This window comes from Anas acuta, chromosome 9 (assembly GCF_963932015.1).
Source record: "Anas acuta chromosome 9, bAnaAcu1.1, whole genome shotgun sequence".
NCBI lineage: Eukaryota > Metazoa > Chordata > Aves > Anseriformes > Anatidae > Anas > Anas acuta.
In genome coordinates this window covers 17,029,657-17,055,448 of record NC_088987.1, presented here as the reverse complement: position 1 = coordinate 17,055,448, position 25,792 = coordinate 17,029,657, and the positions used below count along the sequence as shown (strand labels likewise).

Genomic DNA, 25,792 nt, shown 5'->3' with positions numbered 1-25,792 from the left:
GTGGAAGGACAGCACTGCAGTGATGCAGAGAAGCTGCAACACAAGATGCGTGAGGTGGGAATTGTGCATATATGCCGGGTCTGTGTATTATCCAGTGACTTCAGCTTTCACATAAGGGGACTGCTGCTCCCCGTCCATGGCTGCCACTCTTCAGAAACCTCTCTCAGCCACCTGGCACCCTACCAGCATTCTCAAGGTCCCTCTGAGCTCAAAAGATCTTTGTAATCGATATCTAAATTCTGTTACTGCACTGTGTTAATAAAAATCTGTGTTTAGGTTTTCTCAGCTGCAAATTGATAACTATTACTAATTAATTCAAGTCTCCACTGTTCAGCTCTAGTAGGAAGTTATCTACAAAGGGATTTCTCTCCAAGTGGACCCAGCAAAAGAACATCAGGCAGAACAATTTGGTGTTTTCATACAGAGAGTTAAACCTGTGCTGTTGTCACCCATACTACATTTTGCTGCAAAAATGGGAAGTGGTGGGTATTACACTCACTTGGATAGAGGATTTTTGTGTTCAGCATTGGCAAGTTGTCCCGGTTTCCTGTCTGGGGAGGAAGAGATGCAGAGCTGCCCAGCGACAAACTTCCTTTGTTTATTTGTCTTTCACAAGGAGACTTGGATGCTGTAGAACACAACACAAACATGGCTATTGACAAACATGACGTGATTCAGGCCAGCACATAACAGCACAGCCCAAGCAGCAAGGCTGGACTACAAATCACTCAACAGCAAAACACTCTAGCCACTGTTAAACAAACAGCTGACAGAACAAGTCAGTAACAGACATAGATGTGGCATATGTGCAGCCGGAAAACCTCACAGATTGGAGGCACAGAAATATGACTCTGCAAATATTAGAAATGGAGATAAGAAAAAGCTGGTGACAGCAGCACAACAGACAGGGTAGTTGGCTCCCAATCCATACTCGCTAGGTTCCAAATATACTTGGAATGACTGGGGATCTCTAACAAATTACTCACGTAACACAGTTATTAAACCAACCTGGCTTCTGTTCTCTGTCGTCTGCAAAAGCTGGCAGCAGCTTACAGAGAAATGTCATCAGGTAGATGACATGAAAAATGCTCAAGATCATCTTTGTCCAAACACCGAAAGCCAAGAGAATGCAGATTACTGCTAAATTAAAAAAATAAATACCTGAATGCTAGTTGCTATATGCTAAGACCACAAATCAGCAGCCATCTAAAATGTAATGAAAATGTGTGCAGTTCTGGGCATCACAGTACAAAAAGGACATGAAAATGTTGGAGAATGTCCAGAGAAGGGCTACAAAGATGGTGAAGGGCTTAGAGTGGAAGATGTATGAGGAGCACTTGGTCTGTTCAGCCTGAAGAAGAGGAGGCTGAGGGGAGACCTCATCACAGTCTACAACTTCTTCACGAGGGGGATCGGAGGGGCAGGCACCGATCTGTTCTCTTTAGTGACCAGTGATAGGACTTGAGGGAATGGTGTCAAGCTGTGACAGGGGAGGTTCAGGCTGGGTATCAGGAAGAGGTTCTTCACTGAGAGGGTGGTTGCGCACTGGAACAGACTCCCCGGGGATGTAGTCACTGCACCAAGCCTGTCAGAATTTAAGAAGTGTTTGGACTGTGCTCTTAATCACATGGTCTGAAGTTTGGGGTAGACCTTTGTAGTGCCAGGAGTTGGACTTGATGATCCTTGTGGGTCCCTCATAACTTGGGATACTCTATGAATCTATGATAGTGTGTATGATGCATGGGGTTGCACACAGAATTGTGCGAAGAGCAGCATCTGAGGTTTAGAGCAATCATGCAAAAATGAGAGAAAAACAGGACTCGGAACAGTGTAACACTGCTACATGCAAGATCTGCGTGGTGGCAGCCCCAGAGTACCTTTCCGTTGGTTCCTCACTTTGGACACTCCATAGCTGCTACTGTGTGATGACTGCAAGGAGATTTTATCCTCATTCCTTAGCTCCTTGCCCTCTTCAGAAGCTGAGAGACTAAGGAGGAAGCCTTCCTGCTCCTGAGTCTGGGCATTTTGTTCATCTACGGCTGTAAAGAGAGAGAAAGTAGGCGATTACTTCACAACTTTTCCATCAAGAAACACCTCCCACTGACAAAAATAACAACAGAATGAGACTCTAAAGGTCCTGACTCTTTAAATGAAAGAATAGGAATATAGGAAAGCTTTCCTATATCGTTTGTCTCACCTAAACCCTGCTCTGAAGGGCTTTTGGAACTGGGATGGTTTAGCCTTCTGTTCTCTCTGCTGAGATCTTCAGCAGTGAGGTTCAAAGTAGAAGTGCCTGACTTAAACTTTAAGCCTTTTAGTCGGGCTTTCCACGACTTCCAGAAATTCTAACCAGAAGGACAATAAATGATAGATTAAACTGAATTTTGTTTGCTTGATCTGCGCTAGAACAATAGGATATGTCACTTGAAAAGGACACTTGGACACATTTCATCAGGAGGAAGAAAACAATAGTTGGTAAAAAACAATACAAACAAAATAATCAAATTACATACTTTGGAAGAAGAAAAACAGTTTGGATAAGTTGAACAACTGGAGTAAGTGGAGTTTGCCCAGGAGCTGGCAAGAATTAAATGCTAGCATGTTGCCTAAAGAAATCAAAACTTCCTTTCTATGTAAACAACAGTCCTCCCCAGTAAGCCCTCACATAGTGCAACTGATTTACCAGCTCACTGCTTCTGAAGGGTGACAAGCCTCCTCCCCTTCTTTCACGCTCTCTTCCCCTTCTTTGTGCTGACTCTGCAGTTCAGCAAAACTATCCACAAGGAAATCCAACCCACTAGCCTGGCAGAAAAGTAAAACTCTTCTTGCTGAACTAAGCAACCTGGCTGGGCTCCAAAAGAACTCCAAAAAGCATCAAATCAGCAGAAGATAAGCAGCAGCAAAGTGGGGCAGCAATGAAGTCAGGACCTCTACTTCACCAGAAGCAGGCTGTCTGCTCAACTTCCATCACTTCACATAACTTCACCTTCAGGGTATGTTGCATACAATATTGCCGTGCTGGAAATCCAAGTGATATTACAATGATCTACAACTTACTGCTTAGTTGTTCTTCATAGTGCACATTTAGGTGTGGATGGACATCACACATGCAACTTCAATGCTTTTATCTCTGGTAATAAGCTATTAAATACTTCCTTTGGTCTAAGTTTATCATCACTGAGTTTATGACTAACACCTGTGACACTGATGCCTTTCGAAGGAAATGAAATTTTAAGCCACAGGCTGGGGAGAGATAAGGGCCAAGATGGGAGAAGAGGGTCACCCGTCCTGGTATTTAACATAGAAATGGGATTGATTTGCATCAAGGTATTTCATATTATAATATGAATTTCATATAAATTTCATATTATAATGTTTTCCTAGTAACAAAGCTCATTTAAGAAGTTCCTGCTTTCTCTTGCCTCTGTGCTACAGTTCATTGCCCTTGCAGTTGTACCACTGCACTGTTTTACTGGGCTGTACTACAAAGAGATTGCTGAAACAATCCAAGTTAAAATACTTAAAATATTTTCTTCCCATGTATTTTCAGATCTGTTTTACACCAAAGCAACACAAACAGTTGCAGTGACACAATTGCGGTATGGGTGGAGACAGACAGGAAACTCAAACGAATAGAGCGTGGGAGGGTAGTAACTTCCTAAACCAGCCCTACGCGAGAGAACATGCCTTGAACTTCAGGTTCATCTACCAAGCAATGTTTCATACAGGTGGGCTTGGCAGAGATGGAACTAGGCAGCCAGGCTTACTGAGCAGTTTCTCTAGCTCAGGAACGCTGTTGTTAATAAAGAACCCTACTCCCCTCTGGAATAAAGGGAATTTATACTTCTCAAGAGCTCATAATAAGCCACAAATAGGACACCTAACACGTTACCTTTTTCTGCATGCTCTATAATCTGACGAATGGCTTTTTTCAAGCTGTTGGCTCTCAACATGAGCTGCTCCCGGGGGCGAAATATCTGGGGCCGTGCAGTACACGATGAGCCCACCGACCGATCACTAGAAGAATCACAAGCACTGCCTGACCCATCACCATCTTCGGTTTCCTCTGCAATGGTGGGAGGAGGATTTGGCAGAGATGAAGATGCTTGAGATTCATCATTCAGCGTCTTCAACAGTGAGTCCAGCTTTTCCTTTAGGACAGAGCACTACAAGGCAAAGAAGAAGTTTTAGCCAGAACTAACAGTAAACTTAGCTAGCTCAAGCTTTTAATGCCTGCTGGTGTGCCATTATCCTATTTCCCTGAAAACAAAGTTTTCCGCTTCAGAAGTAGAAAGCTATACATTTTTTCCAATTTTACCTTTCTGGCCATGACCTCTGATTCCTCTGAGCTTTCTGTTGCCTTCTCATAGGCCTTCCCTACTCGAGCCACAAAATCTTTCACTGTCTCACAAAGTACCCTAGACAAAGAAGGTAAGGAAAACAAAATCATGCAAGGATCATCTCAGGATTTTCACAGTGCAACTTTCACTTAGAGCAATTTTTAAAGTACTCACTTGGCTGAGGAGATGACCACTGAATGTTGGTCAGAAGTCAAAATTTTGGACAAATGAGCAGCCACAGAGTCTTCATAGAAGAGAATCTTCTGCACCTGGTGACAGTCAGAAACAAGCCACTGGGGTGCTGCTTCCCAGTAGTAAAACAACTGCTGCGTGTCTCTGGCTCCCCGGAGAGTACCTATCCTCCTATAGCCTCTTTTTGCCCTGGCAACGTTCTGTGGCTCAGGGCTCATTTACCCACTGAAGACCAGAATTTGATGAAGAAGCTAATTCTGCACACAGCAGTGCAGTTCTTACGAGTCTCTGATCAACTGTGGATTTACACTGAGCTTTTTACATTTCCTTTAACTGCTATTCAGCTTTCCACAATTTCAACATCCTGTCATGACAGCAGAATAAAGTCAATCATTTCCTCTCTCTTCCTGTTCCAAAGCATCTTCTCCTCATCCCCCATTACAGCTGTTGACTCTGGTAACCCAGCCTCCATCCTTCGCTATAACTTCATTAATTTAAAGGCCCAGGATCTTTGTAGTTCCTACTACCCCCAAGTCATAACTAAGGCCTGCTCCATTTGAACTCAGCCACTGTCTCCTATCCTGTCCATTCTGAGGCTGTTGCTCCCAGTTCCCTGTCCCCTCTGCATCTTGCAAAGTACCTCAGAATCCTCACTGAAATCTTCAGTGACCGTGGAAGTGGAGGCCTGGCGTGGGAGTTTGGTTTCATATACCATGATGCTCCACCTGTTGAAAAGGAGGCATCATAGCTGTCACTACAAGGCAGATGATTTCTTCTTTTATCCAAACAGGTCAGAATCTCAAGCAGAACAAACAGCACTTTGTTAGGGGAATGAATGATGTAAAGAAGCCAGAGGGATGCACTGAAACTGCAGAGGGGCTAAAGCGAGGCAGAAGGAGGGATAACACTATGAACACATATCCTACAGCATAAGCATATTCTCCGTCCTTCTTCCCTCTCTCACAGAAATCCTATAGTCATAATTTGATTCAACATGCCAGAATGCCAAAATACAAATCTAAAGTAAAGGGATGTTTTCAAATGTAAAAAGATGTAAAGCCTTTATCAATACTAGGGGTGAAGATTTGTTTCTGCGTTCAGCTTTCATTTATAAGCCAAATTTGAGATAAATTGCTCCAAATTTATCAAGAAAAAATAGTTTAAAACATCACAACTGTGAGACTGTCGAGAACTCTAGAACACATGAGATGACACTGGATGTCAGACAGAGTGACAATTTCACCCGTCACTATTCTGCTGTAGTGACATAGAAAGCAAGACAATCTTTTTTGACAAAAGGTGACAGAAGATTATCAGAAAAAAAATCATAACTGGAACTATAAAGAAGCCCAACAGAAGAGCAGAATCAAGCTCTCCCAAAATGATGTTTTCATGCAATTCAGTGTTGATTACCCACCTGTCCAACATTTTGGTACTCGCCCTCTCCAGCTTCTCCAGGATCTGGGGGAGCTGAGTATCATCATCACAGGCAGACCCCCAGCCTAACACACGAGCAAGGTCATTCCCTGTTCCCAACGGCAGCACTCCCAGCTGGCACTGCAGCAGAGAAAAGGAAAACAAAATTAATATTCAAAAAGGAAAATGCAAACCACTAACAGTCAAAAGTAACATGAGTGATTCCTTACACAGAGCAGTGGTTGAGAACTAGGTAGACCCTGGGAGAGGGGGAAAGCAACTGGATGGGGAAAACAGCCAGAACAGCACGCAAGTAAAGACAGGTTCCCTCTGCTTTTAGGTTGTTAACTTGAGAGAGGAGTGCATTACAGCTGCCACCCAGAGAACCTTGCTAAGATACTCCATTCTGCAGATACACTCATTTAACCATCAGGTGGTGCTATTGCCTTTTCTGTAAAATTAGCATAGCCCTCTACAAGACAAAATGGAAACAAATTAAACCCTGCAAGTTATATCTATTCCAATGAAGTTTCCAGCTATCCAAGGACACAGAAACACCATGAGAATTACAGGGGATAGATGAGGATTTCTACCCTTGTTGAAACGCTGGTTTTCTAATTGCAGCCATTTCCAAGTTTAAGTCCCTAGTGGCAACGGAGCAGGAGTAACTCAACTACTCTAAAAACTGGATCTTGTACAAGGGAGTTGGAGAGGAACACTGTAGATAGGAATAGATAAGCAGGGCTGCTTCCTGCAGAAAATTATTGCAAGAACACTATTGTGGTAAGCTTTCAGCAGTTTCAATCCTGGGGCAAACTACATCTGTATGATCTGATCAAAGCAAGTCCTCCTCAACCCCTGTTGTTTTTCCTTCTTTCTTACATCCAACCAAGCTCATTGGGCAGGTACCTGCTTGTGAAGATTGAGACTATCAATTTCGGAGAGAACCCAGCCAACACTTCCATCCCCACCGCAAACTAGAATCCGGAAAGTGTCAAATTTCTGGAATAAGCGTAAACTACAGAGAAAGGAAAGAAAAAAATCAAAGGAGAAGAGCAATCAGCTGTTACAGAAAGGAACAATAAACAATTCCAATCTAGGCTATAAACATGTCGGATTTGCTTAAAGTAGACTCTGATTTTGTAATGAATACAGGCCACTGTCAGATTACAAATGAATTCAAATAGTTATAAATAAGGAATTATAAATACAGCTAAGCAATTTACAATGGCTATTCACCACAGATACACATCCCAGACACACTCTCCTTCTAAAGCAAGGCACTTTTGTCTGAACAGAAGAGGAAACAAGCATGTGATAGCTGATTATCCATTGAATTAACTCCTTTTTGCAGATTTGCTGTGTTCAGCCTAACACTAGTTATTTGTCGCTATTTGGAGTGCTCTGATGTCACTGCCTCCACACTAAGGCCATGCCAATTAAAGCAAGGTTTGAAGAGTGGGAACTTTATGCAGTCATTCAGTAAGCAGACAACTGTAAGAGGATATAAATCCTCAAAATTTCAGTCCTCCTCCTGGGAAAGCAACATAAACCAATGCTCTGGCGTCTTCTCTGGCCTGTAGGCAGGCAAACAACTCTCTAGCAATACAAGTGTGAATTTCTCTTATTCACTCATTCCAGAGTATTAAATGTAAAAACAACCTCTCCTTGAGCTGTTTGAAACTATGTTTCTTAGTGAACATCCTCCAGAACTACTGCATGCTTTTATTTATTTGTTGAGTAAATATATATATTTATTATTACCTAAAGAGGATTTGCTGTAGTACATGAAAATCCTTATTTCTTCAACCATTACTGACACGTGAAAAACAGCTATGAGATATGACAACATCTTATGGTACTGTTTGACTGGCACAAGTTTAGAATAAATTATTAAGAAGTGGTCTTTACCCTGTACTATCACTTGCTTTTTAAAAGAGAAAAGAGCAGCTCTTTGATTAGCGTGCATGACAGCCTGAGAAAGTAATCGATTCCTTCTCTTCACTCCTGCTTAAAGGCAAAAATCTTCTCTACAATCAGTCCAACTGGGGTGAGGAAGAAGGAAAATATTTAATTTTAAAAGTTTTCTGTAAATTATTTATCAGCCAAGCACATCCCTTGGATAGCACGCTACAGTTTTAAAGGCCAGTCTTTTGCAATGCACTGTGGCAACAAACAGCTTTTTACGGTTCCAACTATAGATCCCAGCATATCTTAGTGGTCACTCATCCACTCCCCAGATTTAGCACCCTGCACCTGTAGGTTGCAGTAATAGACTTTGAGTCAATCATATCAAAATATGATAGAGGTTCATCTTGTGTTGGCTCTTATTTATAAGAAGTACTAATTCCTGAAAAAGTCACTCAAATTTGTTGCAACAGAAATGTTTAGAAGAAACAAACTGGGGACCTTTCTTGTTTGTTTATTTGTTTTAAACAGAGTTGCAGAAACAGTAAAGGAATTTATTCCACAGGTTGCTTGCTCTCTCTTTTTTTTTTCCTTACTCAATAGATTTTCTAGTGAAATCTGGTAAACAAGCCTTAAATGTCACCTAGATCCCAGGGCATAAACAACTTTAGTGAAAGCATTCATAAGAGATGTTTTTCCAACATCACCATAAAATCTTTAAGGAATGGATGTTTCACAAACTTACCAGGTTAAGTTACTTCTGAATAAATCTCATTTTGACAATATTCATTTGCTATCTGTGATACCCGATTGTTCACTCGATTTAACTCAAGTTAACACTTGTTAACAGTATATTAGGATGCCTGTTACAAGTCTGTTGTCAGTTTACTTCTGGGTTCACAATTTCCATGCTTGGTCTTCTTCCAGGGGAGTGTTTCTGGAATTTCCCCAAAATCCCTCAAGCTGTTCTGCTGTTACTGATGAATGGATATAACAACCTTTTTCAATAACATGTTTTGTTTTAACTAATCAATAATACCAAACACAGGGAGGGGAAAACCCCTCCAAACTTTGCATATGCTCAGTCTTCTCAGAGAAATAGGCTCCTTGTTACATCTGAGGATGACCTTATAATCAAATAAATCCTTTGTGCTTTTCTGGTATTTACAAGGAAAACATGCCTCTATAGAATAGTTGCTTACCCAAGGTGAGGTCCTCCATTCATGAGGTCAAAGACCTGGGCTGGATTCAGTAGCTGTTTGAATCTTCGTAGAAATTTTACTCCCTGGTTGTCTCCACTTTTTGAGTTGACAAAGACCAACAAAGGACTTGTGCAAGAAGGTGGGCAAGTAGCTTTCCAGAAACCTATGTTGAGGAAAGAGGTAGCAGGGAGGGAGGAAAAGCTGAGAGATGGGGTGAGGAAAAAAAAAAAAAAAACACAAAACACCCCATACCTTAACACAGCAATGAAGAAGCTAATACTTTCTCTGTGCTTATGGCACTCACTGGATACATGCCAAATGCACTCAGCCCTGAATCCAGCACAAACCATACCTCATGCTGCCAAATGTCACACTTATCTCCTAGCAGTATGCCAAAATTTTCAGCTTCCCCAACCTTCCCAAACTGCTTCTGCAACATAGTCATTCTCAATAAATTTTAACAGCTGCAACTCAGCAAATACTGACGTTACAGGGTAATAAGCAAAGCAAACAGCTCAGCACCATACTTCAGCAAGATCTTCTAGTCTGGAATTTCAGCAACACCAAAAGCAGAATCATCATTGACAGAGCCTGGGATTAATAGTGTTATCAGGAAGGAGCATGACTGAGAGGAAGAGAAAGAAGGCACTACTTACTAGTGATACTTACCATCTGAATCGATGCTGTTAAGAGCAGTAGGAGGAATGACAGATACTTTGCACAGCCCAAGAGGGCACTTGTTTGGCAACAACTCTTTACACGCTGTGTGTACCTGAAAATACAAAAAAAAAAAAAATCATTTGCACCCTTTTTGGGCACTGTGGTATAACTCATAGAGCCATCCTACAAGAGGTTGTAACAGATAGGAAGAAAGGAAGAGGGGAAGAACCCAAGGAAATGTCATTAATAAGGTCATGTTAAAGAATGATCTAATCTGTTTTCTACCAATTCTCCTCCCCTCTTTCCGTTAGCATGTGCTTTTTTGCCATCTGAATGCAGGAGACAAGCGTTCTGAGTGCTGGGAGAACCAGATAACAAATTATGTTTTTAAAAGCCATCCAGTACTCTGCTTTCAAAATTCTAGCCTCAGCTGAGATCCAAGGAAAGCCTTAGCTTCTTGAAAAGCAGCAAAAAAAGAAGCTGAGAACTCAAGAAAATGAAGGAGGAGCACAGAAGGGACACAAGAAGAAAGAGAAGAAGGGATGAGAAAAGCTAACCCATAAAGTAAATATGAAGTAGAGTTAGGCACTTCAGTCATTTCTAGTACATGAAGACTGCAAGACAGAGGGTTTGCTTGGGGTCTGAGCACCCGTCCCAACTCATTATAAATTTTGTGATACTTCCATTATTAATGTTATAGACAACTGGAAGCATAGCAAGATCTAACTACAGTGTTTATGTAAGAGAAACCTATTATAATGGGAAGGGAAACTGCTATTATTAAAATAACTTAGTATTCTTTATCATCTTTTTCCCTCCTCTCTTTTCAACTTGCAGAATTGCCAAAAAACAGCCCCTTAAAATCAAATACCTCCCATGCCTGAGGCATTGATTCATATCTAGAATAATTGGATTCTTCTATGAAAGCACACCATCAAAAGAAACTGAGCTTGCAGAGAAGCCAGGAACTTATTTCATGTCTGTCTTTTATGCATCACGGTGATGCTTTTCAGCACAAGTTAAACTTCTTTCTCTTGCAGGCTGTTTATCACCTACAGATTGAACAATCAGGTTCTTCATGGCAAAGACTGACAGAACTGGTGGAGATTTCATTTTAAGGAAAAGTCACTAAAAGAACACATCATAGAGCTGATCAGAGACTACCCTTTTACTGGAATGGTGACATTTATTCAACTCACCATGGCTTTGCACCAAAGGCAGCGCCAGTCTTGCAAACGCAGGACGCTGCCACAGGTTTTATCACACACAGTGCATTTGGCACTCACTGGCAGGTTTCCTTCCAACCACTGATGTGGCATCGAGATCTGCAAATGGGACAGAGGGAGAGGAATGAACGAATATGGACTTCCCATCATGCAATGTAAGGTAACAGGATACACTGTGGCTTTCAGATATATCCAACTGAAAAGTCTTTACATGCACTCTTTGAGGATAGCAAAGGTAATTTCTAGAAAACACCTAACAATCTTTTTTGGCAGTTCACAACATGCTCAAACACAAAGAGACCAGGTGATTTACCCCAGGCTACTGAGGAAACAAAGACTTGCATCAGACATCCCATATGCTAAGATATTTATCATTTATCTTTCCTTTGCCAAAAATCAGACCAGATTCCCTATGCCTCCAACTATCTAACATCAACTCCCCCTGGTCTGTAGCAGTTTTCTCTTGCTATTAAGGAGTCCTTGGTACCCTGGTCAGACTCTTCGCACAGAATCTTACACTCTGACAGTAGAGACCTTTCCCATATCACTAACACATAAAGGCACAATTACTACTTTTACTGTGCAGAAAGCTGCACAGAGCACATGCCAGTGCTTCATCATCAAGATTAAGGCTAAAGGAATTGTGACTAATGCCTACCCCGTCTTCATCTTCAATGATATCCTTCCCGATAGAGGCCAGAGTTGTCCACTTGCAATTATTGGTTGCCCGCACAGCACATCGCTTGTGGGCTTTAAACTTGCACACTAGAGAGGAAGAAAAGAACATATTAATCCAGCTTCAGAACATGTAATGTGGCAGTCTGTGTGAAATCTTTCCCAAGTGACCATATTTGCCTCCAAAAGAAAGCATAGGCACACACTACCCTTGTTAGTACAGCCAAAACTATCAACTGTAAGCATAATGAGTAGGATGAGCTAGCTATTAATTCTTGCCTCATCACTTTTACTAGTTCCTTGTACAAAGCTTCATTATCACCTTGTTAAACTTGACGTGATTTACATAGTCATACACTCCATCATCCTTTTACACAGTGTGGGTGTAACCTCATTCATGCTACAAGTATGAGCTGTCCACAGGCATGCACATCTGCTATGCTAAAGCTAAAAAAATAACCTCCTGGAATTTAAACATTTACAAAGGACTTTCTTAGGACTATTCTTATGAACAGGAGAATTCTCATGAATATTTAATCTCATATCTCAGAATTACGTACCTGTTAATTTCAGAAGCATCATTTTAATAAAGGATGTCAGTATTTAGGTAATGAAAAAAAAAAGCTATACTTCTGTCAAGTCTAATACTAAAATCAGCATGAAAATTTAATCATTTCTATTATTATTATTATTATTTATTTTTCATTTTTTTAAATACCAAGAATCTGATTCTGTCTTGTATGGAAAACAGACTGTTAACAATATTCCTCTTAAAAGATCTCTAGAATGTGGCATGGAGCCATAAAGATGACACTCCCAAAACAGGAGACAAAGAAGCACTCTTACCTTCACATGAGAGCCCATGTGACGTGACTCCAGATAATGCCTCCCGACACACATTGCAGTATGTTGGCCGAGCATGTGAGCAGGCGTACCAGTTATGCATCCCTGAGAAATGGTCCATGCTGTACTGGGTAGACTAATAAAATAGATGCATTACAACAAAATCTGAAGCAGAGACACAAAACCGCTTTTCCTTAGAACAAAGACTTTTGCAGAGCAGTCAGAAAAGGCAGAAGCAGAACACTTTACTAGGGAAGAGTTGGCCACATGCAGTTTACACACAGCACCTGTAGGTCAAGAAGCTCTTTAAGCCAGAAGAGCTCATGCTTCTGCTTGAAGAAGAAGCAACACCTTAATTCCTGCTCCTGTGCTATCTCCCATGCTTGTCTCACTACAACTGTGCGTAGGAAAATGAGCTGGAGAATTTATCTGCTGAAGTCGATCCTTCCCTTCTCCATTTTTTTTTTGTATTAAGCTTTCAGCAGGATCAGTTCCTCAATCCAGTTCACTGCATAGCAGAGGAATGATTTTGCTAGCATAATGGAGGGAACATTATGAGAAGTATCAGAGTGAGAAGAACTAAGGACAGTTTATTTTGCTGGCAGTTCTCGTCTAAATGCAGTCCCAGAAAGCAAAGATATGCACTGAAACAGGCAAAATAGCAAGCAAACAAGGTGCAACATAGGACAGGGAGAATAACAGAAGAGTGAAAAGACAATGGAAGGAGAACTGTGTTTCATAATCTACCTACATTCTCAAAAGAAAAGTGCTCTCAAAGTTACTAAGAGAGTATATAAAGCACACTTTGGAGAATCATTTCTGTGTATCTGGGATACTTTTTACAGAAGGCCTAATGCTATACCCGCTACAGTCAATAAAAATGACTTCTGTTAATTTCACTGAAGGCTGACTCAATCTCAAAACAAGCTGTTTTTTAGGAGAGGATGCACAGAGTATAAAGGAACACATTTTCCTATTACCTCAAAATGTTCACGGTTCTGTACAGTCTTCAGTGCTGCAATCCAATCTTCCATCTCTTTTCTGTTATCAGCACAAAGGATGAGCTTCCGACATGGAGTGATAATCTGAAGGGAGAGACAAAATTAATGTGTATTCTGAGCATGTCAGTGAAAGACAGTGAGAGAACACATTATTGCTAGTATTGAAGCTATTTTCAGAGGCAATGAGATTCACAACAGAAGTCATTTACACCTCTGAACTATGTTTCCCTTCTGCCAAAATTTACATTAATTCTTTTGATAAACTTACAGAACCACAGAAATATTAATTCTCATTCTTAATATAGAACTGAATAAAGATATGTCTCATATTCCAGTAAGCACAACGCAAATCAGGCACTGGACAGTAAAAGTTAATACATCACACGTGCAGACCTTGCATACTTTTTTACGCACTTAATGACTTTCTAAATTGGCATTAAATTTGCAAAAATAACAGCTTAATGTACCAGTTTCTATCAATTAATAAATTAAATAACATATTTGTTAAATTAGACTGAAAGCACAATACTAAGTATTTAAGAGGGAAAAATCCTAAAACTAGTCGACAAATTAACATAAATTTCATCAGATCAGTGACTGACATACCAAAAGAATGACCCATAAGGGCTGTTTTCCTTAAAAACTGACCTACATCCCCTGTGGTTCTGTGGTTTCTTAAGTATGCTATACCATACCCAGCTACAGTGTGATTGCAGAGCTCACAAACTCTAATGCTCTGTAACATCATACCAAAAAATAGTTTAGATTGATGACAAGTGAAGAGAGAGGAGGGGAGAAATGAAGCAAAATAAACAATCTAAAAGAGAAATGACAGTACTTTTAATCCTCTTGTCTTCTGACAAGCATTTGGGACAGAAAAGATATGCAACCCAAGTTCCACCAGCAGCTTGGGGTTGTGGTGAATTTGCCTCCTATAAACACTGTTTTCAGTCTGCTTCTACTCTGGGCTAACTCTGATGTGCTGTTTGCCCCACGTTAAACAAACAGTTCAGTGTTTAACAAACAAGTAGAAGACATATGCGGTGCCAAAGCTCCATTCTGCCCAGGAAGGCAGACAAGCCTGTGTGTAGCCTCCCACCAATGCTCTCTTGGTTTGTCAGATGGCGGCAGTAGAGAGAAATAAAAGGTCCTAACGTGGTCAGGGGACCACGCCTGCTATCCACAGGGCTATCCATTCAGCTGGGGTCCCAACTTGACAATAAATCAACGTTTATTCTTCCAAAGACAGAAGTGTTTCTTCTCCACACTATACTAACACTGTTTCTTTGTGTACAAGTCTGTCCAATTTCCATCCAACTGACTTTTTAAATAAGAACAATATTGAAGTGTTTGCAAGACCTGGATTTAAGAAAATCCGCATTAAGGTTGAGCATCATTAACAAAAAACAAAAGGATCTCCTTTGTGTCGATGTGGTGGTTTCACAACAAGGGACAGCTAAACTCCACCACAACTGCTCTCTCATTCCCCTTCTCCAGAGGAAGAAGTAGAGAACATATAACAGAAACAGGAGTTGAGAAAAGGACAAGGAAGTTGCTCAACAGTTACCATCATGGGCAAACAAGATGCAATGTGGAGAGATTAATATCATTTATTGCCTATCACTAGCAGGCTAGAACAGTGAGAAACCAGAAGCAAACTCAAAACACATTCCCCACCACCACCACCCTCTTCCATGTCCTTCCCTGAATAGCAGAGGGGAACAGGGAATGGGGCCTGTGGTCAGTCCCTGATGCTTCATCTCCACCGCTCCCTTCTTGGTCACTCTCTTCCCTTGCTCTATGTGGGGTCCCTCCCACAAGATGCTGTCCTTACCAAACTAATTCTGTAGGGGCTGCCCACAGGCAGCAGCTCTTCAAGACCTGCTCCCACATGGCTCTGTCCCACGGGGTCCATCCCTCAGGAGCAAACTGCTCCAGCACGGGTCCCCCACGGGCAGGCAGCAGCTCCCCCCAGCCCCCCTGCTCCTGTGTGGGCTCCTCTCCACGGCCTTCAGCTCTGACCAGAGGCCTGCTCCACCAGGGGCTCCTCCACAGGCTGCAGCGTGGAGATCTGCTCCATGTGGGACCCATGGGCTGCAGGGGGACAGCCTGCTCCACCAGGGGCCTGCACAGCCGCAGGGGAACTGCTGCTGGCTGCCTGGAGCACCCATGCCAGATAAACCCCATACAATCAACTCAAAAAGCTTCCAGACACTCCTTTATCCCTCTACAATTTGTACATAAAAAAAATCTTCATCATTTGCATTTCCAGGAAATTGTGTTGTAACATCTGCAACACCAGATTAATACAGACTAGGACTACGTTAGGTCGATGAGGCCAGTGTGACTCTCACAAGCATGCCACCAAGGTTTTGTTAAGCAGCACTAAAAAACCACACACGCGTCATCCCAGTATGTAACCCGTTAACTACCATTTTCCGGTCCATTTCTCATTTCTCTCATTATGATTCATAAAACAGGTTAAAAATAAAAACCTCTGAAACTGAAGAGCAGATTTCTTGTCGATATCAGAACAGCTCAGAGAGTGCAGTAAGAAATGAATACTTAATGAAAATTTAAAAAAAGATCTATCTGTAGAATTCTGGGTTATTTTAAGCCCTTCAGTTTTCACAATATATATTTCTTTTTATAGGTTAGACTGCAGTATTCAACTGCAGTAACACTAACTATGCTAAGGGGACTACCAGTAAATAGAAGAGCACGCCACTGCCACTAACATCACGTAGACAACAAATGGAGCTAAATGCTTTTTCCAAGCAAGGACTGGCCATTTATATTAGGAACAGTTTCAGCATGTAGCATTCTATTTTGAACAAAATTATCCTATCTGTATCAATGGTAAATAAACAGAAATAAGTATTTACAATTTTCTAAAAATAAAACTTCAAAGAACTTCTTCCCTTTTTCCTGAATTTTCCTTTTAACATTTCTAGTTCTGCTAAAATTTATTCTGAAAGAAGGCAATCACAGGAGTCTTTCTCTTTCCTTGGGAAAGAGGAAAAGTGGGAGATTAACTCTATTTCCATCTGAGCTCTATGTAAGAAAGGTTACCCTAGAGAAACCTTTTATGGAGCATAAAGCAGTACTGCTAAAATCAATGTGAAGTTAAAGAAGAATGAGCAGCATCTCTGAAGTCCTGCTAAGAGGAGGCAGTGCATGGCCTCACTTTGGCTGCAAAGCCAAGAACATCTGCAACTGTGTATGTACAGAGGTACCCTATGGAAAGCCCAAGCATCCTAGGACAAGAGTCCAAGGACCTTTCATTGCTTTGAAAAGAGCAATTTTTTATGAGGAGCTACCAGTTTATTCAACAAGTCACTGGCACGCTCCTGGGCAGTGGGGAAAAATAAATATTTTAAAATAGCTAGTAAAATTAATTATCATCAGGGATCCTATTTCAGAACATTCCCATACAGTGCTGTACCTTTTACTATTTCTCTTTATTAAAAAAAAAAAAGGCTAAAGCACAGAATTGCTTTTAAGTCACCTTGGAAGACATGAAATCTAAAACAGTGGTATAAAATACAGAAATGTAGATGCCTTGGTTAAGAATTCATTTCTGAGACCACAGACTTCATGGATCACTGGGGAGACTGACAAATATATGAATCAGTAATTCCTTCTATTATCTACTACAACACCTTAAAAATCCCCACATCCATTGTTAGACAATCCTCTGTTCATAGAGTAAAGTTAAAGTTTATAAGGCGGAGGACAAATAAAGAGATCAAGGAGATTTTCATACTTGAATCATCCAGACAGAGTCACAGAATTAAAATAAAGGGTCTATTGTGTAATTACAGAACTGTAAATAAAACACAGCTTTGTGCACGATAAATTTATGAAGAACATTCTCCATTAATCAGTATTAAATCAACATTTGCATTGGGATTTAGCAGTATCATCAGAGATCGGAAATAGAAGAATACAATCGCAAACCTCACTCCTAAAGGCAATATGGGACAATTCAGGCTTCACTGCGAAGGACAGATTAAAATTTTAATATAAGTAGCGTAACAATTCTTGAGGGAAATTAAGAAAGCATACAAACCTGTTTTTCTGATTAACCCGCAGTGGTGTTACAGTTAAACATTTTAATGAGGATAATTAGGAATCCAGGAACACGTTAGCGAGGACACTTCCTTCTCAGAGCAGCTCAGCAGCTCCTGCCTTTCAGGCAGCCCCGCGCACCTGGGGCGTGCTGGCCTCTCCCCTGCGCCGGCTGATGCGCAGCAGGCATTTCACAGCACTATTCCCCAAAAAGGCACCGCTGAGATGACAGAAACACACTCACACTCACAGGGAATGAAAATCACTCATCCTGCCACTTTTATCTCCTTCTGCATGAGCCAGTAACTTCAGCTCCAGCCGTCCACCTGTTGCAGGACACTAACGCAGGTACAAAGACTATTGCATACTCTGTGCTGTCTAGATGAGGCTGATGACCAGTCCAGTGTCTCACATCAGAAAGAAGCCATTCTTAGCATCTCCAGAAGAAGCCACAGCAATCTTCCCCCTGAAATCCTGTCCTCTGCCAGGCAGGGAGTCAGAGTGTTTGCTCTCAGCTACAGCCGTGCTGAGCCGATGCTCTGGAACACGAGACTTGGTCATCCCTGTTGGCAAGCGTGGCTACAAACAAGCATGGCCTGGCTATTTTTTTATGTTCCAGCTACAGCTTTTGACTAACATCCTGGAACAGCATATTCCACAGGATGACGACGCACTAGGTGAAGTAGCATTTCCTTTTATTTGTTCTAAATTTACAAAGCAGTAATGTCATCCAGTGACCTCTTGTTCTCATATAAAAGGAGAACACAAAAACAACGATCTGATTGCTTTTGAGCTAGGATGGAAGTTGTCTTGCTACGAGTTAAAAAAAAAATCAACAATAAAAAGTCCTAAGATTTATTTATAATCTCCTACATTTTTGGCTTACTTGGGGATTGGCAGAACTCTGAGTGTTCCTGCCCCGAAACAGCTCAGAATTTTATCTAGATCTGAGCTATTATGTATATTAAAAGTGCTTGCTCTTCCTAAAAAGGGAATATTAAATAAGTTTTGGATCCCAAATGCTACTGAGCTTTCAGGGCGGGGTCCTCCAGATTTCACTTCTTAGTAGGAACTGGATGCCCGCCCAATTGCAGCTGGGGTCAGAGCTCAGCACGTGGTGACTTTATTGAGACCTAACAATGACCAGCAAAATTGCTCAGTAACAGTCATCAAGAAAAAAAAAAAGCTGCCAATCATCTCATTGATCCTGAAGAGCCCTAAGGATGAATAAGAACTGTAGGAAGGCTGGAAGACACTTCAAATCAGGATGCAGCCTGAATTACAGACTCCTCACTGAGAATGAACCTCCTGAAATATCTTTGGTGAACCCATGGTGACAATCAGCCTCCACAAGTCTGCCAGAGAAACTCTCAACTTCCAAGCCTGCCCACTCGAAATCTAAAAAAATCTAAATCTAAAAAAAAAAAAAAAAGAAAAAAAAAGCCATGCCTTCATCGACTGTCTTGTGCAAATACTGACATTTCCCTGTCACTTTTCCAAAACTTAGCTTCATCTCCTCCATCTCTGCCTCAGCCAGCACATGCCCTCTTACCAGGCCGTAAATCTTCCCCCCCCATGTTGACCCACACTCTCCTGTCCAAAACTAACACCAGTTTTCTGACATTTCGAAATTTCAAATCGGGCCAGCTGGCAAACAACTGAGCCAACCAAAGAAAATTTCTCATTTCACGTTCTAAAAATGGACTGGATGTGCCTGGATGTCCTTCCCCACTGAACAGCTGTGAATAATTGGATTAGAAAGGCAGCCCAAAAAAGACTACTTATATGACACCAAATTTTAAATAGAAATCTGCTATACTTCACCCTTTTGGTGTTTCCCTGTACTGAACAACCTTTCTTCACTCAACAGCCAGAGAATAATCTTCATTCTCTGGTCTCGCTGCCACCAAACAACTTTATCATCTCTGCTCACTTCCTCCTTCAGCATTTTCTGGCTGCCCAGAAACTTCTCAGCAGAGAAGTGGCAGCCTGGCCAAACACGCAGTTGGACTGTTTGTTATCAGAGTGGATCTGGTGAGCTCAGTGACCACAAAAGACAGCAAAACAAGTTAAGATCACACTGGCCCAATCACGGAGCTGGCTGAAGAAATGCTGTGGTGAGGGGGGGCACACAACCCTGCTAAATATAGTTTTTCTGATGTGATACATTTCTCAGAGTAGCCAAAAGTGGGTGCATGAGAACACCTGCTCATTCTGACGGCTTCCTTTTACTCACATCCTGTTCAAATATAGTCTTATGTTCAAAGGTGTTAGCCATAAAACCCCTGAAGAGATCCTGGATTATTCAAAACAGTTGAGGATTTGGATACGGGGACAGCAGGAATTTCTGGAGCTCAGAAGGCCAAGGAACTGCAACCACAAAAATAAAAGAGCTAAGAAAATGGCTTGATCACATACAGCCAAAGCAGGGAAAATGTCCACCAGCTGCAGCTAACTACTACATCTGCTTCTGTATTTTGGAGTAAGCTCTTGGTATCCCTCAAACCCAAAAACTCAGGAAGGAAAGTTGTGTGAGATTATAATGAGGACCCAACCATTTCATTCCCTTCAGCTCCTGTTCTGGCAACAATGACAGGTAAATGAATAACGGCATGTGTAAAAACACCTCACCTGGCTCTTCAGCAAGATCCAAACACCAGCAAAGTCACTACACGTTTTGAACATGACTGCTAAACTCACAGAGGGCAAAATGGACTAAGTGTAAATAATGTAAGTGCTACTCCCTCAGCAAATGCACAAGGTTCAAAGGAAGGCCAGGCTGGATGGGGCTATGGGCAACCTGGTCTAGTAAAAGCTGTCCCTGCCCGTGCAGTGGGGTTGGAATGAGATGGTCTTTAAAGGCTCTTCCAACCCTAACCATTCCGTGGTTCTACGAAAAAGAGAGAAGAAAGGAAAATGAAAGACAGTTTCAGACTCAAACCAGTCCTTTACAGCTAAAACCTTAAAAGCCTAATGTCAGTTTCTGAAACAATGCGGAGCTGAGCATTAGGAAAGGAAGGCCTTAGGCAGCACAGCAACAAGATTTTAGGAGGTCTCTGAAGTCTGGGAGAGAGAAATAACATGAGTATCAACACTTAAGACTCATGGGGGACTGAGGCTTGCCTTCCTCCACAGACAACATCCCTCTTCCCATTTGCAGCTCAGCCTTCAGTTTTGCCAGCAAATTCAGCCCTGATAACTCAGGGCTCAGATCAGCTGGAGCTCCTTAGACCTAATCAGCACAGAAAATTTACAACCATCAATGCACACCCAAATTGTACCAATCCTCTCTCCTTGAAACCTGGACACCATCCATCCTAAAGGGGGAAGAGCAAAGAAGGTTCTCGTGTGACACTGGACTGTGGCTCTTCAGGGACATTTTTACATGATTAGGTTCAGGTGGTTGCACACTACAAAGCGCATCTTCTCTGAGCCCTGCTATTGGCACCTACTGCTGCTTCGCTTTACCCGCAGTGAAGTTCACTCCTGTTGACCTTCCATCTGTGCCTCCTCCCCATCCCCATCTCCCCTGATGTTGCAGTGGGAAAGCAGACCGGACAGAGCGTTCCCTGGGAAAATGCTCATCTCTCATACCAGGGTCACATTCCTACATGCCTCTGGAAACTCTATTCCTAAACAAGGCACATTCCTGTTCTTGGCAATCGGTAAGAGGAGCACAGACAGGGGGAGATTTTAGGACTTCTGTAACCGCTTCATAGCTGTCAAAACCTAGAGTATGCAAGAAGAACCTTGTCACTGTATGAAATGCAGACAAGCCCGATGATGTGTACATACTGATCACTAGAATTCTGTGTGGATGAAGAAAGAGAAACTGGGAATCCATAGGGCTGCCATGCCAAGTGCCAAAGCACACTAGGATAGCTCCATCACCCACCCACCCTTCTCTTCACGCAGCAGATGCACACATCCATCTTCTCTTCATCTGTTCTCCAAAGGATGCAGTCCTGCCAGGAAGAGTTCCCAAGCACAACTATGCTGTTCAGAAAGAGCAGCACATTTGGGAAGGTAAAGGGTATTTCAGAGAAACCTTCCCATTCATCCAAACAGAAGCAAAACCATGAAGAACAGAGGGGTAGGCCAATGTTCACCAGGGCTAGGGCTGCTGTCTCAGTGGTCTCATACACATCAAGGCTAGCAGCTAATAAATAACAAGACTGAGCAATAAAAGACCTTGTCTACAGTAGGAAAACGACTTGTTACTGACAGCTTATTGTTAGTAGCAGCTCCTCACACAACCCTATCCTCAGCTGCATTGAGAAGAGGCTGGTAGCTAGCACAAAAGGAGAGGAGCAGCTTTCCACATTGGGTACCCTGCAACAACCAGTCTTGGTTTGTGTACAGCAGTGAAACCATCACAAGCACGACAACTGGAGAGAGACCTCGTTGCTGTGATTATTATTAGCAAGCCTCTCCTTGTCCGTCAAAACAACCAGACTAAGGATGCACATAACAAAGAGTCTTTCTTCTAGAGCAGCTCCTATGTGAAAACAAACCTGTAGTGTTCTCAAACAACCTCTTGTTTACCGCAGGTTTTTCTGCCTTTGTGTCCTCACCTGGAAGGGGAAGAAGGCACGGGAATCTGCGGACTTGTTCAGGAAGGTGGATAAAACACCAAACACAGCACGAAGGTTACAAAGAGCAAACAGACATCACACAAAAGCTCCCATTGTTCAGGCACACGGGCAATAACAGACACTAATTTCAAAGCAGTAAACTTTCCTTTAGGGAAAAAAAAAAAGCTCCTCACAAACAGTCCCTTTCACTTTCCAGCTCTCTATCCTGTTCTCACAAAAACGTTTATAAATCGCAGTCTGACCTCTTTCTCTTACAGTAGCTTCATCTTTTTTAAGAAAAATCCTAGCATGTTTTTGAGTCATTCTGTAACATGCAGCAATAATCACCAGATCTCCCCACCCAGGGCAATTTCTTCCAGGTTCTCTAACTCTTCTTCCGCGTTTGTCCTCGCTTAGATGTGCTTTTCTCCAGATTTTTTCCTCCTCTGGTGTGAGCAGACTACTGACCAGTTCCTGCAGGAGACTGGATTAAGAGTCTCAAAAACACTCGACATGAAAGGATTTTAAATGACTATTTTCACTGACTAACAGTGACTCAGAAGGGTCTGTTTACCGAAGGGCTTTTTCTCAAGCTGAAAAAAAAAAAAAAAGTACTGAAGTCTGGATTACAAACTACTAAAATAGCAAAGTATTTTGAAATTGCAGTGGTTCTGACAGGAAATGGGGACCGAGCTGCACTTAATGAAGGGAGGGGGGGGGAAAAAAGCAGAGCGACACTAGACATGGCAATTCATGGCTTTAGTCATGTTTTCAGTTGCTTATAAAGGAAATTCTGACAGCTGCCAATATAAACAGAGTAAGTGCACTAGCAGAGTGTACGATTTCTGAACGTGTACACACATGGGTGTGGAAGAGACAACAACCCCCAGCAAAGCCTGACTTTCCAATGTGCACTGTAATTTTTTCCAATCTAGAGAAGGCAGCTTAAAAAGGAGGGGGGAAGAACCATCCTGTTTGTGAGACCTCCTTTTATAATCTTTCCCTTCTCCAAACCTTAACGTGGCAATCCAAGACTGCGTACGAAGGAGTGGGGTGAGGAACCATCTCCCCCAGGACTCTCGGTGACTGCCCAACGTAACTATGTCTGTCCCAAAATTAGTAAGTCTTTTTGCCCACTTTGAGAGCTGACGTCTTCCCCGTAGGTCTCTCAGCCCCCTGCTGAGGAAGCAGGGGAAGATGCCCTCCCTCACTAGGAAGCCCAGTCACTCTCTGCAGCGCAGTTTTAAGGTCCATCTTTTCCAAAGGGCGGAGGCCACATGGGGCAGACGAGGAATCTGCACGAACGTCAAACCACACAGACTTCCCTGACTCCTGTGAGCCCGATCTTGAAGAGTCCAAGCCTGACTTTCAGCAAGCAGCATGTAACAAAGGCCTTATATTCTTTCCCCTCGTAAAAAGTAAGTCACATGCCATTTCCTGAGGCTTATATTTCAACCCAGCACAAGTAACCTCTGATCCAGGTTCCTCCTGTTTCTAGTTCGTCTCGTTTCAAGTTCCTCTGCTTTGAGTTCTGTGCTTTACAGGCACACAGGTCCTGAACTGAACACAAGCAGCAGACCTTGTCTGACATGCAGCTTCAGCTGCTCTGTTCACTCCGTCAACAACAAACTGTCCATATTAAAACACTATAACAAATAATTTAATTTGACACAAAACCACAGAAGAGGCAAAGGCACTTTCACTTCATTGTGAAATGAATTTGCAGACAACAATATACTCTCCTCATCAGGAAGCACGTTCAGCACTTTTATCTTCTGTTAAAGCTCAAGCACTTTGCTCTGAGTTTTTAGGACAGGTTAATTACCCCAAAATGAAGATTCATGCTATTCCACTACAGCAGCAACAAGTCCTGGGACAATATAGCAAAAACACAGTCTGAAGGAGATCAGACAGTCACATAAAACTTCACAAGACAGAAACCGGCATCTTTGCTGCTGAATAAAGTCAGTTCTAAGTAACAAATCAGTAATAATAAAAATTGTAGCACACCTCAGGCTTCCATATGGCTGGAGAGTGAGATCCACGCTGCTTCTCAGGGATGACAGCATGCTCTCATTCAGGAGCACCAGCAGTTCTCTGTTCCTCAACCTGCTACAATCATTGTTGCCTCCAGTCATGCAAGTGCGCTGACGGAGAGGTATTACCCTAATCTCAACACTTCCTCTCTCCTGTGACATAGGTTAGGGTGAATCATCAGTTAATAAACAGTATTTCTTAACTGATGGGTGCAGCATTTCCAACAGCACTGCAGGCACATTTACCTTTACCCCCGTTCTGAAGAACTTATCTGCATAAATCCATACAGGAGAGATCACCTGAACAGTAAGAGCTTGCAGCACACTTATTCCAACGAATCTGAGCTCCCGCTGATCTGTTAGGCTGGCACAGGTGCTATTTTTCTCAATGCTCAGTCCAGAAAACTTAAGACTCCTGTTCTTACCTTTAATGTTCGATCTTCCTCTAAACTAGTGTCCACAGCAGCCTACTCCCCTGGAAAAAAAAAGACTAAATAGGTTGCTTGACATGCGATTAATAGGATTAGTCCCCTCTGTGGCCAGTCTTTCTGAGCTATGTTCCACTTGCCACAAGCTGATTAGCTGTCTGCTTAAGGAGGAGCTGGGATAAGTTTCCTTCTGGCAGCAGTGAAGTGGAGAGGCAGGCACTGACTGTAATAATATGCTGTTTCCTGTCTGTGGCTGAGCTGAGAGGTACTTCCCAATAGAAAAGGGTTTACAGGAGCACAGGAGTTCAGGCTCCACCTCTTCATGTGAGGAGATTTTAACTGAGGAGGAGGGACCAACAGCGTGGCTCCTAGTGTTTAACAGCATGCTGTGTCCAAACTTAACTTTCACTAAAGCACCAGAAAGAAGAAATCCAACTACCCACATCTTTCTCCACAGACAGAAGCTTTCTCTGATGGGATCTCAGAGCTCTGAGTAAGACGGGATGGGAAGTGAATGTTGAAATGTTGTTGAATGTAAAAAGTTACATGAATGAGGGTAAAAGTCCACACCACCAATTGCTATCAATAACTGGAAAACACTGACAAAAACAACATATGAAAATCATACTGAAACAGAAGATAGGTACCTGAAAAGATCTGATGGCCTTCCTGGGCCGCCTCCTGTTTATGACAGGTATCGTTCGTTATTATTAAATAATACACACGTTAGATGTTTCCCCTTCAGCTTCACACAAATCCTGCACAAGCCAGGGAAGGATCAATGAACTGATAAGGACTCACTCCATCTGTTGGGCCTGTCCCACTGAAAGCAGCAGGATTGATTCCTCTGGAACCTTATAGAACACGTGGAGCTTTCACCATACCCTGGTAAAGTGATAAAGCTGTATAAGGCCTGCCAGCACTTTTGCAGAGATACCAAAAAAATCTGGAAATCCACTCCAAAAATAATAATTTACTGAAAAGCAAGACATGTTCAGGCAGTGGTGATCTAGCTAAAGACTTTGCAACAAAGAGAGATGCTGGTGATTATTCTTAACAGACCAAAGGACTAATCTCCTGTCCCAACACAAGGGCGCTGTGTCATCTATCTGGGTCTAGAACTGTCCAACTTTCACACACTGTTCTCAAACAAGGTGAAATCCATAGGAACAAGGCAGAAATTTTAAGTAAGCATGTGCCACCAAACTAAGGCCCCAAAT

General features: G+C 42.2%; 1 protein-coding gene across 10 annotated transcripts in view; it reads right to left on the bottom strand.

Moving 5' to 3' along the window:
- The window catches only part of DGKD (diacylglycerol kinase delta), a 62,897-nt gene that overhangs the window by 16,177 nt on the left and 20,928 nt on the right, over nucleotides 1-25,792 (bottom strand). For 6 of the 10 annotated variants that reach the window (XR_011099538.1, XM_068692541.1, XM_068692539.1 and 3 more), the window contains exons 4-17: nucleotides 13,443-13,547; nucleotides 12,466-12,598; nucleotides 11,603-11,709; nucleotides 10,918-11,043; nucleotides 9,728-9,830; nucleotides 9,059-9,221; nucleotides 6,858-6,966; nucleotides 5,950-6,089; nucleotides 5,173-5,257; nucleotides 4,515-4,609; nucleotides 4,319-4,418; nucleotides 3,893-4,166; nucleotides 1,878-2,039; nucleotides 500-628 (exon numbers count right to left, since the gene is read on the bottom strand). Coding sequence is in view for 9 of the 10 variants with exons in the window: in XM_068692541.1 (XP_068548642.1) it covers nucleotides 500-628; nucleotides 1,878-2,039; nucleotides 3,893-4,166; nucleotides 4,319-4,418; nucleotides 4,515-4,609; nucleotides 5,173-5,257; nucleotides 5,950-6,089; nucleotides 6,858-6,966; nucleotides 9,059-9,221; nucleotides 9,728-9,830; nucleotides 10,918-11,043; nucleotides 11,603-11,709; nucleotides 12,466-12,598; nucleotides 13,443-13,547 (1,831 nt within the window). In the remaining variant the exon portion in view is untranslated. Of the gene's footprint in view, nucleotides 1-499; nucleotides 629-1,877; nucleotides 2,040-3,892; nucleotides 4,167-4,318; nucleotides 4,419-4,514; nucleotides 4,610-5,172; nucleotides 5,258-5,949; nucleotides 6,090-6,857; nucleotides 6,967-9,058; nucleotides 9,222-9,727; nucleotides 9,831-10,917; nucleotides 11,044-11,602; nucleotides 11,710-12,465; nucleotides 12,599-13,442; nucleotides 13,548-17,535; nucleotides 17,740-17,784; nucleotides 18,102-24,118; nucleotides 24,508-24,569; nucleotides 24,815-25,792 lie in introns of those variants that run through there. The other 4 variants (XM_068692544.1, XM_068692543.1, XM_068692547.1 and 1 more) reach the window with 4 other exon arrangements.